General features: G+C 24.9%; 6 protein-coding genes and 1 non-coding gene across 7 annotated transcripts; 3 read left to right on the plus strand and 4 right to left on the minus strand.

The window, feature by feature from the left end:
* Positions 1-1,989: 1,989 nt before the first annotated feature.
* Positions 1,990-2,331, minus strand: AAJ76_100070641 (hypothetical protein; the record flags this gene model as incomplete). Its single annotated transcript, XM_024473657.1, has 1 exon — positions 1,990-2,331. The coding sequence occupies one exon, from the start codon at positions 2,329-2,331 to the stop codon at positions 1,990-1,992; it is 342 nt and encodes a 113-aa protein (XP_024332390.1).
* A 1,901-nt stretch (positions 2,332-4,232) lies between these two features.
* AAJ76_100072989 (hypothetical protein) lies at positions 4,233-4,679 on the minus strand (the record flags this gene model as incomplete). Its single annotated transcript, XM_024473658.1, has 1 exon — positions 4,233-4,679. The coding sequence occupies one exon, from the start codon at positions 4,677-4,679 to the stop codon at positions 4,233-4,235; it is 447 nt and encodes a 148-aa protein (XP_024332391.1).
* A 463-nt stretch (positions 4,680-5,142) lies between these two features.
* AAJ76_100073453 lies at positions 5,143-5,217 on the minus strand. The gene has a single exon. It is a non-coding gene; the product is annotated as a tRNA-Val (tRNA).
* Positions 5,218-6,158: 941 nt separating this feature from the next.
* On the plus strand, positions 6,159-6,530 carry AAJ76_100074469 (transport protein particle complex subunit; the record flags this gene model as incomplete). Its single annotated transcript, XM_024473660.1, has 1 exon — positions 6,159-6,530. The coding sequence occupies one exon, from the start codon at positions 6,159-6,161 to the stop codon at positions 6,528-6,530; it is 372 nt and encodes a 123-aa protein (XP_024332392.1).
* Positions 6,531-6,539: 9 nt separating this feature from the next.
* Positions 6,540-9,971, minus strand: AAJ76_100078281 (dna-directed rna polymerase ii subunit rpb2; the record flags this gene model as incomplete). The annotated part of the gene is made up of 1 exon (XM_024473662.1): positions 6,540-9,971. One exon carries the CDS (start codon positions 9,969-9,971, stop codon positions 6,540-6,542), a length of 3,432 nt encoding a protein of 1,143 aa, XP_024332393.1.
* Positions 9,972-10,282: 311 nt separating this feature from the next.
* On the plus strand, positions 10,283-10,864 carry AAJ76_100078593 (hypothetical protein; the record flags this gene model as incomplete). Its single annotated transcript, XM_024473663.1, has 1 exon — positions 10,283-10,864. The coding sequence occupies one exon, from the start codon at positions 10,283-10,285 to the stop codon at positions 10,862-10,864; it is 582 nt and encodes a 193-aa protein (XP_024332394.1).
* Positions 10,865-11,060: 196 nt separating this feature from the next.
* AAJ76_100079371 (hypothetical protein) lies at positions 11,061-11,594 on the plus strand (the record flags this gene model as incomplete). Its single annotated transcript, XM_024473664.1, has 1 exon — positions 11,061-11,594. One exon carries the CDS (start codon positions 11,061-11,063, stop codon positions 11,592-11,594), a length of 534 nt encoding a protein of 177 aa, XP_024332395.1.
* Between the last annotated feature and the right edge of the window lie 3 nt (positions 11,595-11,597).

Consider the following 11,597-nt stretch of genomic DNA (forward strand, 5'->3'; position numbering starts at 1 on the left):
TAATTGAAAGAAAAATCCGACTAAAAAATTAATTAAACATTTCTTAAAAATTATTATGTTGTTTTTATAATATATTCTTATTAATATTTAACTTACAGGTTATTCAAACAATTTCTTTTTTTTATTTTCCAAAAACAAGTGTTAAATTTTTACAAAAAACCTTACCTTATTTTTGTAAAATGAGCAGAACTTTAGCCAAAAAATGCTTTTTTTACAATATTTAAAGTTTGTGAGTATCTTATAAATTACATTAGACACAAATTTTAGCTTGTTAAATTTTAATCTTTATGGTTTATAAGGGTAATAACGATAATTTACACGAATGTTGCGTAATTATGATCAATAATTCTATGTTTTTGTAAAAAAAATTTTTAATTAATTTTTATATTATTGAAATTATCAAAATTATAGCAAAAGGAAAGAATGTCTAACTAAATTTTTTCTTAAAAAATATTTAAAACGCTATAACAACACAATTGTTAAAATCATTTTACATTGTAATTTTGTTTTTATTAAGTTTTTTTACAATTTAGACAACCTATAACAAGTCAAGTCAAATAAATTTAAGAAATATAATGAACCTGCAAATGAAGTGTTTTCTGCATGGATGTAAGACTAAGATAATACCTTATGCAATAATATGGGACGGTACAGTAGGTAAACAACATTTCAGAACAATAAAACTCTTGAAGTTTTTGTCCGAACTAAAACGTAAATCTGATTAAAAAGCTTAAAAAAAATATTGAGAGCATCTCATAAATTATATGTGGGGATAAAGGCTAGCAGAGCAAAAGAGGCAAACAATTAAATACTGTTTGCTTATAGCTTATACTAACATAAACAGATATAATAATAAAAATAACTCTTAAATGAACAATTTGATTATTTTTAATTAATATTGGAATTTAAAGTTGTCTTTATTTTAATTAACAGTTTGTAATAATTTAGGTAATAAATAAACTATTGATGAAAGTAAATTGAAAAAATAATAAATTGTCTTTGTTTACAAAACTTTTTTTATTTAAAATTCATACAGCAGTAATAATTAAATACACTCTTATGTGTATTTAATGCTCAATTTATAATTTTAAAGAGCACAACAGAAAAAACCAACGATCTTATTAAATATTCAAATAAAGGCACTTAAAACTAAAACACAAAAAAATGATAACTGTCTTTAAAGCTTTTTTGCTTGTTAAAATTCAATTACATAATTGAAGTTAACACAATGAATTTTTTATATATTAGAAGTAGTGCTTAAGCTTTAAATTCTATTTTTAATTAAAATATATTTGTTTGACAAAAAGAATTTTTGTATTTCGTTTAAAATAATATTCTAATTACAATCACATTGATTTGCAATTTAATTGTACTCAATAATTTCTCTTCAAATTGTCTATATAATATAACATTTGTTATATTTTATTAATGCATGTGAATCTTTAGAATGTGTAAATTTGCCAAAAATATTTTTTTACATCAATTAAATACACCTGCAATAATTTTAAATTATAATAAAACATTTTTTCATTACATAATAAATGTGCTTTATTTATTCACCCGTGTTTGTTTATTTTAACGTCTTACTTATTGTAACATGATGTATAGTTATGTTGTAAAATTTATGATATATTTTAATATAATAAAGTTAAATTATAAATATATAATTTAATGCTTTTTTAAATATTAATAAATGTAAAAATACAAGATGCAATTTATCAAAAATTTATATAAATTGTTGGCTTTTATGACAGTTTTTAATTAAATTTTTTACAATAATTTTTATTCTAAAACAAATTTATAAATAAATATAAATCTACGTAAACAAACAATGCAAGATATTTACAAAATTAATAAAAAAATATTATCAATTATTAGAGAAATGAGTAGAATGAATTTAGTTAAATACGAAATAAAATCATTAGAAAAATATAACAAAAAACTTGAGATTATAAGAGAGAAATTGTGTAATAAAAATAATAAACAAATTTAGTTATAAATATATAGAATTATTTCTGTATAATTAGTATATTTTGGATGTCCAAAGGACATTCGATTAATTTGTAATCTATTGTTTATTTTTATCAAAACATGTTCTAATTCTTCATCGTATGTTTTATTTTCTTCTACAAGATATAAAACAATACTTAGCATTTTGATAATATTCCATAAATAATATTTTGGTTTAAATATTGAATTGATTTCATTTATGCAATTTTTATAAATTTCTGTGTCTATTCTTCCTTCAAGGGCAAGAGGAAATTCGTCTATAAATGAAATATCATTCTTACGAAAATCACGAGGAACTTTAATTTTATGCTTAATTTCCATGGATAAAAATAAAATTTTCTTTAAATTTATAAGTAACCACAAAATAAAAAAAGGGGTTTATGTAGTATTTATACGAAAATGGAATATATCATTATGTACAACAGTTGTAATATTTTATTATTATTTGTATATAACATTTTTTAATATTTAATTTTATATTTTAAATTAAAAAATATTGTAGATTTGTTTTTTACCCTATTCTTCTAAATTTTTGTATAGCCATACATAAATTTATTTTGGTATTTATTGTGTCTAGTAATCTTTAAAATTGGCTTTTAATTTATGTTTTAAGGTTTAAAAATTTAAACATTGTAATGTTAATTACCATTAGATTTCAGTAATTTATTGATTAATAGTTTAGTATTTAACACTCTATTTTTTTTATGTTTTATAAATTTTAAAATGCAAATAGACCGTTTAAAATGTCGACCCTTGAAAAAATAAAAAAAGATTATAAACAGTGTTTTAATTATTAATCTGTTTTATTTGACAAATTAAAATATTTTGTTTTAAAATATGTTCAAAGCAAAAATTTCAAACACGTTAAGCAAAGTTATAAAAAAATGAGAATCATTATTTTTAATGCACTGCTTTTGTCAAAAAGACTCTGCTTTTTTATGTATAAATTAAAGTATTTTTTTTAATACAATAATGATATTTGTATATTTAAATCAGCTACAAAAAAGCTTTGTTTTTTACAATATTTTATAGTTGCTTAAATTTGAGTTATTACATATCCTTAATAGTATAGAGAGTATATAATAATAGTTGTTAAATATATTTTAATATTAGAAATTTAATTAAATAAAAAAAATAATTAGTAAAATTTTTTTTTATAAATAATATGTGTACTTGTTCGATTGTTACATGTACTGATACTATTGTAATAAACACAGATATTGATAAAAAAGGAATTGTATTTTAAATTTTTGTCATTTTTAAAAAAATTTATATGTAGAGTATTCCAAGTGTTCTACAGCATAATTTTTTGTCGTGTATAACAAATAAAAATATTTAATAAATAATGTATTTGAAAGGATCTTAGCTTTTCCTAATATTCTAATTACATATAAAAAAATAATTATAAATTTTTTTGTACAAAACATTAACCAAATTACAAATTTTAGTTTTAAATCTCTTATTATACATATAGGCGTTGGTATAACAATCATTGAAAATGTTTTAAGTTTAATTTTTTTTAACATTTTTCTTGTTCTTCCGTAATTCCAACGGATTAAAATGAAAATAAATTAAAATAATTGACATGTGGTAAATTATACCACAGTGGGTATATAAATTTTTTTGTAATTTTTTAATAATCTCTTTCAGAAAAAACAAGACATACAAACTATTATAAATGTTTAAACTAAATTGTAAAATTTTTGTAACAATGTTGCCTTTACAAAAAACATTTAACATAGAGCTGCTTATCACATTTTAATATTTTAAATACTTTAAAACACTATTCAACAATAAATCAACGTTTTTAAATTTTTAAATCAACAGACATGTTGATTAAATCAAAAAAAATTCAATAAATAAATATTTTGAATATTTCTATCGTAAACTAACAACTCTGCCATTTTTAAATTTTTTAAAATATATAGAAAAATTATTTTAACTTGTTTATAAAAAGAGTATAGAAAGCTGCTTTTAACATAAATCTGTAAAACATGGTGATTATAAAATAACAATTTTGTGCTACTTTTATACCAATTTCTTATTTTTTTTCTTTTATAATGTTATATTAGTGTTGTATTGTAAAACGAAACATTTACATTTTCTGTATAAAAATGTTAATGCTTTGTTTTAAATAAAAAATACGACCCAAATCAAAATTTAAAAAAATGTAGTGTTTAACTAACACACAGATTCAGTTATAAATAATAAAAATAAAAAATTTAGTGCTTCCTTTTATTTCTAAAACAGTATGAATGATCGTGTTTAATAAATTTGCAAAGTCTTTTTTTTTTTTTTGATAACCTACTTTTGTAAAATAGTTTTTTTACATTTATTAGAGGTAAAGAACACATTTCATCTATTACATAAGTACACAAAGAATATGGTAAAACAAGATTTGGATCAACAAAATTACCCAGCACGTCATCATCAGAATATTTAATAAACACATTCTTATACATTATATTTTGTGGAAAAAATTGCATTTTAAAGTTTAACTCATCATCATTTATCAATGCCATATAGTCACAATCATAAGAACTGTCATTTTTAAATAGTTCGTTTAGATATAAACTGTTTAAGTATTCTCCTTCATGCGTCATCGTCATGTTTAGATATTCTGTGCTAGATGCAGTGATCAATGTAAAAAAATTGAACAAAAATTTCATTGGGGCTAGGATTTTATATTTTATTTATCATTTTTTGATAAAAAGTATATTTTATAAACTTAAAATTAATAATAGTATATTATTTAATCAAGAAAAATATATTTTTAAAAAAATATTTGCTAAATATTTTCATTTAAACAAAAAGATTACTTACTTTAATATTTGAATAGTAAACGTAAAAATTATTGATTAAATATTTTTATTTTGAACATAAAGATTATTTACTTAATATTTTCATTGTGAACATTAAAATTACTTACTTAATATTTTCATTGTAAATAAAAAAATTTTTATTAAATAGTTCATTTTGAACATAAAAATTATTTATTAAATATTTTCATTGTAAACATAAAGATTATTTCTAAATAGGAGCTTTCACAATTTTTAAGAAAAGATATTAACAAAATTAAGATAAAAAATATTATTTCAAATCGTCATTCTAAAAATTATTTTTTTTAAAAAAATGTGACCTCCCAGGCTCGAACTGGGGACCTTCTGCGTGTTAGACAAACGTGATAACCACTACACTAAGGTCACAATTATTCCGTGCGAAAAAATAATTATGCATAATTGTAAATATTGTAATTTTACACCAGTGAGAAATTCTTCTCAAGCATGCCAAGATTGTTTATCCGAAATTAAGCATTACAGTATTTCAGAAGATATTTTAGAACTTCTTTTGCCATCTTATGATATTGTATGTTCTATATGTATTGAAGATATTACATGTAAAGATATTTATAAAGAATGTTACACATGTTACAATATGTTTCATTTTAATTGTATTTATAACTGGATAAAAATAAACAAGAAGTGCCCGCTATGTAGACACATCATGTAACACATTAAATTTGTATTAATAAATGTTAGCCTCTTCTTTTAAACATTAAGTGCATAGATATGCTTTATGATTATCTTCTTATTTTTTAATAAAAAATAAAATTTAGGTTAAAATGGCGATAAAAGATTTATCACATCTTTACATAACTTAAATTGTTGTAATATATTTTAATTTAGAAAGTAAAAATATTAATGTTTTTACTTGATTTATTTTCTAAATAAAATATTTTTTTTGTTTTTAAAATAACATTGTTACGCCACAAACATGACAAATAATTGTTTTGGGATTTTTAAAACAAAACTGATGGTCTGAAACAGTGTTTTTGAATAAAACAATGTTTTAGAAATTATTATTAAAAGAAAAATAATTTAAAAATTATGCGTGAAGCAACTAAGAAGGGTATTAAAAAGCTATCGGGCTCTAGAGATCGTTATAATAAATAGTTTTATTGAAAAATATTACAAGTTTGGTACTTACCTTACCCTTCGGGGCAAGGCAAAAATGTTTGCAATTTGTCATAAAACTGTCAATTAAAATCTTACATTAGATAAGTTTTACAAGTGAATCTATAAAAAAAACTTTTATAATAAATTTATTAACTAATATTTTTGTAAATTTACACCCATTACATTTTACTAATGATTTACAACTTTTTCATTATAAACAGTTCAGGATCTATGGTTTATAATTATCAAAAAGACACCAAATTAACAACAAATCAGCTTTTAATTCTCTGTGGTACACTTCACTCGTTAGGATGTATGATACAAGAGATAAATAATAAGAGTAGTCATGTATTCTATTTTAATTATACAACAAAAATAATTACATTTTATAAAACGGCAACAGATCTCTCTTTTATTATTATTTCTGATAAAAAACAAGCAGAAATAATTAACAAAATACATAAAGATTTTTGTAAGTACATAATGTTAAATCCTTTCTACATATTAGACATGCCAATACATTGTAAAAAATTTGATCCTACAAAATATTTTAATTCAAATTAAAAATAATATTTATTCAGTCTTAATTCTAGGTGCAATATTCATACCCATTAATTCTTGTATAAGTAGTTTAAAAGCGTAAGGTATTTCTACTAAACTTAAATTAGTCCTGTTATTACATCCTTTACATTCATTATATCTTTTTGTATCAATAGCTATTAATCCACACAAATCACATATACAACACGTATATGGATCACTAACATCCATAAGTCTTTCTTTTAAAAAAGCTGACGCACCATGCGAAATAATACAATCGCGCTCCATTTCACCAAAACGTAAACCTCCATCCCGCGATCTTCCTTCAACGGGCTGTCGAGTCAAAATCTGTAAAGGACCTTTAGCTCTAGCATGAATCTTATCATCAACCATATGCTTAAGCCTTTGATAATAAGTAGGGCCAATATAAATCTGTGCCCTTAATTTATGACCTGTCATGCCATTGTACATAACTTCAAATCCTCTTTGCTGGTAATTGTACTCTTTTAACTTTTCACTAATATTGTCAACTGTAACTCCATTAAACGGAGTTGCATCTCCTTCTTCGCCTGTAAGAGCACAAGTCTTTCCCATTAAACATTCAATAAGATGCCCTATAGTCATTCTGCTAGGTATAGCATGAGGATTAATAATAATATCTGGCACTATACCTTCAGAAGTAAATGGCATATCTTCTTGATTTAATGTTATTCCTACTGTACCTTTTTGCGCATGTCTTGATGCAAATTTATCACCCATTTGTGGAATTCTACAACTTCTTACCTTTACTTTAGCAAATTTATATCCTTCTTTATTTGTTACAATAACACTGTCAACAAAACCATCTTCAGTTCTTCTCATTGATGTACTACTATCTTTTTTAAGATAAACAGGATTTCCCTTTGTACTTCTTTCAGGATCTAAAATTGGACTAACCTTTCCTATAAGCACATCATCTCCTGTAACTCTAGTACCAGTCGGTATTATACCATCATTGTCTAATTTACTATAATTAAGATTTCTCATTCTAATCACTTCACTTCTGAGAGGTTTACAAAATTCTTCATGTGTTCCTGGTCTTGTTGTATTTTCTTGATCAGTGTATGTCCTGTAAAAGAAGCTTCTAAACAATCCTCGATCAATAGCACTTTGATTCATAATAATACTATCTTCTTGATTGTAACCTGTGTAAGATGCAATAGCCACAATAGCATTCTGTCCAGGAGGTAATTCCTTAAATCTAATGTATTCCATACTTTTAGTAGTTACTAACGGCTTTTGTGGATAAAAAAGAATATTGCTTAACGTGTCCATTCTTAACATAAAATTAGTCGCATAAATTCCCATGGCCTGTTTAACCATAGCACTCTGATAAGTATTACGCGGGCTTTGGTTGTGATCGGGAAAAGGAATGACTGATGCGCAAATACCTAAAATTGTAGCAGGATGAATTTCACAATGCGTATAATTGATATTTAAATCTTCCGAGGCTCTCAAATCTTTTTTAACAGAATTCAGTTGATCTGGTGACATGGCAATCATAGAAACTTCTTCCTCTTCAACATCTAAAAATTCAATAAGTCCATTTTCGATAAAATCATTCCAAGTACATCTCTTTATCTCTTCTTTGTTAGAATAAGCTTCATCGATACATAACTTATTATTCTTTACAACAAAAAGTGGTCTACAAGGTCGACCAGAATCAGACTGTATTTTAATCTCTTTTTCTCTAATATCCCTAATAATACTGACTTCTTTGTCAATCTCAAGCGTTCTTCTTAACATTCTAAGTGAACTAATTAAATATTCCGGATCTTCATGAATACCAACCCATACACCATTTACAAAAACTTTTGTAGCATTTTGTAACTGAAGATGAGAAATTTCTTCTAAACTTTCTAAACCACATTCTTCTAAAAATTCAACAATGGGCTCAGAAGATGAACCAACTGAAATATATGCCATTAATGATAAATTTTTAACAAGACCACAAGCTTGTCCTTCGGGTGTCTCTGCTGGACAAATCATTCCCCAGTGAGTGTTATGCAATTGACGAGGTTTAGCAAGTTTTCCTTCTTTTTCAATTGGTGTATTTACTCTTCGAAGATGACTTAAAGTAGATACAAAATTATATCTATTTAGTACCTGCGCTACACCCGCCTTAGATTGCATAGCATGCGCCTGATCTCCCCAATTACCAGTAGCAATTGCATAACGAAATCCTTGTGCAATAGTGCTTGCTTTAAGTCCCAATGCAATATTAAAATCTCGCCCTCCTTCAATGCATTTCTGCATGTGTTTAGCAGTTTCTGAACATAACTTTTTGTACAATGAACGAAACAATGAAGCCAATAATGGACCGGCCAAATCCATTCTTTTCTTTCCATAATGATCTCTATCATCCTCACGTTTCCTACCAAGTGCCACAAGTAGTAATTTCTGAACCATATAACCTAAAAAATATGCCTTTTTAGTCTCACAAAACTCTTGAGTGCCGATATGAGGCAATAATTCTTTTGCTAGCAAATCTTTAGCAAAATTTATTCGTTTTTCGCGCGAAGATCCGACAGGTGCAGCTCTTTTACCAATATAATCAAGTGCAACATTTTGATCTTGTACAACAGCAGATTCCAAAATACTTTCTTTTAATAAATCAAACATTTCATCATCATTTGTTGTTATAATATGATCAGTAATTTCTTTATCACTAAGAAAACCAAGAGCTCTGTAAATAATAAAAAGAGGTATTTCTTGTTTAGCGTACGGTATTGACACTCTAATCACATTTGGATTTCTACACAACTTAAGAGAAACAGCACTTGGATTCTTAGCTCCTTTTTCAGGGACAGATCTAATCTCGGCATAATGAGAATAAGAAGCAGGCTGCGATTTTTTAAAAACATAAATAGTATTAGAAGCCATTCTTTCTTGTGCAATAATAACCTTTTCTGATCCATTTATAATAAAATATCCACCAACATCATATTCACATTCACCAATTTTAATAAGTTCTTCCTCTGATAATTTGTAAGTACTACAATATGAAGATTTTACCATCACTGGTAAACTTCCGAAAGGTATTCTTGAATATCTGTGCTGATCAACTACTCCGCTTTCACTTTCTGTCGTTTTAACAATATCAATATATAATTGTGAAAGATATGTAATATCTCTAAGCCTAGCTTCATTAGGTGTAAGTGTAATTGTCGTGCCATCTGCCTCAGTATACGAAGGAGGTTTAGAAACATAAATTTGTCCAAATTTTAAAGTAATTTTTTTTCTCGTTTCATTACCGGCAGAAAGGGTAGATTGTACAGTTATTAGTGGTGATTCATCGATAACTTCTTGCATTTTAGTTTTAACAAATTGATCAAATGAATCTATCTGTTGTCCAACAAGACCTTTTTGTTCAAAAAATTTGCTAATAATGTCCCAACTATATTCTTTTCCATATTTAAGTTCCATTTTAGGGGTTAAAATACATTGAATTTATATTTTAAATACAAATATCTATTTTAACATTTTTTTTTTTGCTAATAAATAAGCAACCAAGACTAAATAAAAAAATAAACAAAATTTTAAATAGACTAAATAACACTACAAGATAAAAAATATAAATCTTTATAAAAACTCCTTTTATACTTTTTTAAAAACATTTTTGATATTTAAAGTAACTTATAACTCTAGTTTATACTTTACGTATAATTAACTAAAAATACTGTTTTTATTAACACTCATGATATTTTTTTTGTAAAAATTTGAAATCAATGCCCAAAATGAAAGGTGGATTCTTTGTGTCTTGTAAAAAAGGAAAAGAAAAAAAGGCTTTTTTAGAACTTCAGACAATACTAAATTCTTTTATTAGTAATAGTGAGCTACAAAAAGATTATTGTACATTTAATGTCGCAGAAGAAATTGAAGATGAACTAAAAAATTTGAGAACATCGTATTTCTCCATACATTTTACCTATAAAAGTTTACTTTATGTTTCTAATTCCTCAACATTCTTATCTTCAAAATTATTTCGAATGCTTAAGGAAAGGCACGTACTTTTAGAATATGTACACAGAATATTTCCATTAGACCACTATTTTACGTACAATGCTGAATATATAAAAAAACTGATAAGTAATATTGATAAAAGCTTAACTTTCAAAATTGAGTATAAAGAAACATTTGCTGTCAAAAATTCAAAAAAGGAAGTTTTTAAAACAATTACAGGTACTTTGCAGGGAATGAAAGTGGACCTAAAAAATCCACACTATCTAATTTTAGTTCAAGTCTTAAAAAATGATTTAGGAATAACAATTCTAGAAAATTTTACAGACTCTTTTAATTTTTCAAGAAATCTAAATTAAATAAATTTTATAATTTGTTGATGTTTTGTTTGTTTGTAAATTTTATGCAATATATTACATACAATGCGTTGAAAATTTAAAACATTTCAAATATCTCAATGTTGACATATGATGAGATACTTGACTGGAGTAAACACATACTTACATTTCAAATAAGCCCATGGTTTCTAGTAACACATCTTGTGATACCAACACAATGACTTACTATCAAGAACTCAAAACCGCCATATTTATATTTATAAACTTATTTTCTTTACTTAATTATGCGATTCTTGGAGCAAAAATATCAAACATTGGTGAAAATACTTCTATCGGAACAATCTTTAGTATAAAGGTTATTAATGTATTTTATATTTGCCTAATTATCTTCATAGGCGTAAGATTCTTTGCTTTTTTTATTGGAAGAGATTTAAATGATTTATTACTTCATAGATCATTAAATTCTGGAGGGACTAGAATAAAATTGCGAGTTTTAGCGATACTAATTCTGATAGAGATGCTTGTTTTCGGTACATATTTTATATACATACTGTATCTTTTTAATATACTGCATGATAATACAGCACGATGCATTTTAATTCTTATTTGTACATCACACATTTTAAACATTTTTAATTTATACATGATAAATTACATACACCCTGATCTATGTGGATTTAAATACAAAAACCGTGTTAATAATTATTTTAATCGATTAGAAAGTGAAAGACAGGCAATTTCGTCCGTATAAATA

The sequence above is a fragment of the Vairimorpha ceranae genome (genome assembly GCF_000988165.1).
Source record: "Vairimorpha ceranae strain PA08 1199 chromosome Unknown NODE_1, whole genome shotgun sequence".
Taxonomy (NCBI): domain Eukaryota; kingdom Fungi; phylum Microsporidia; family Nosematidae; genus Vairimorpha; species Vairimorpha ceranae.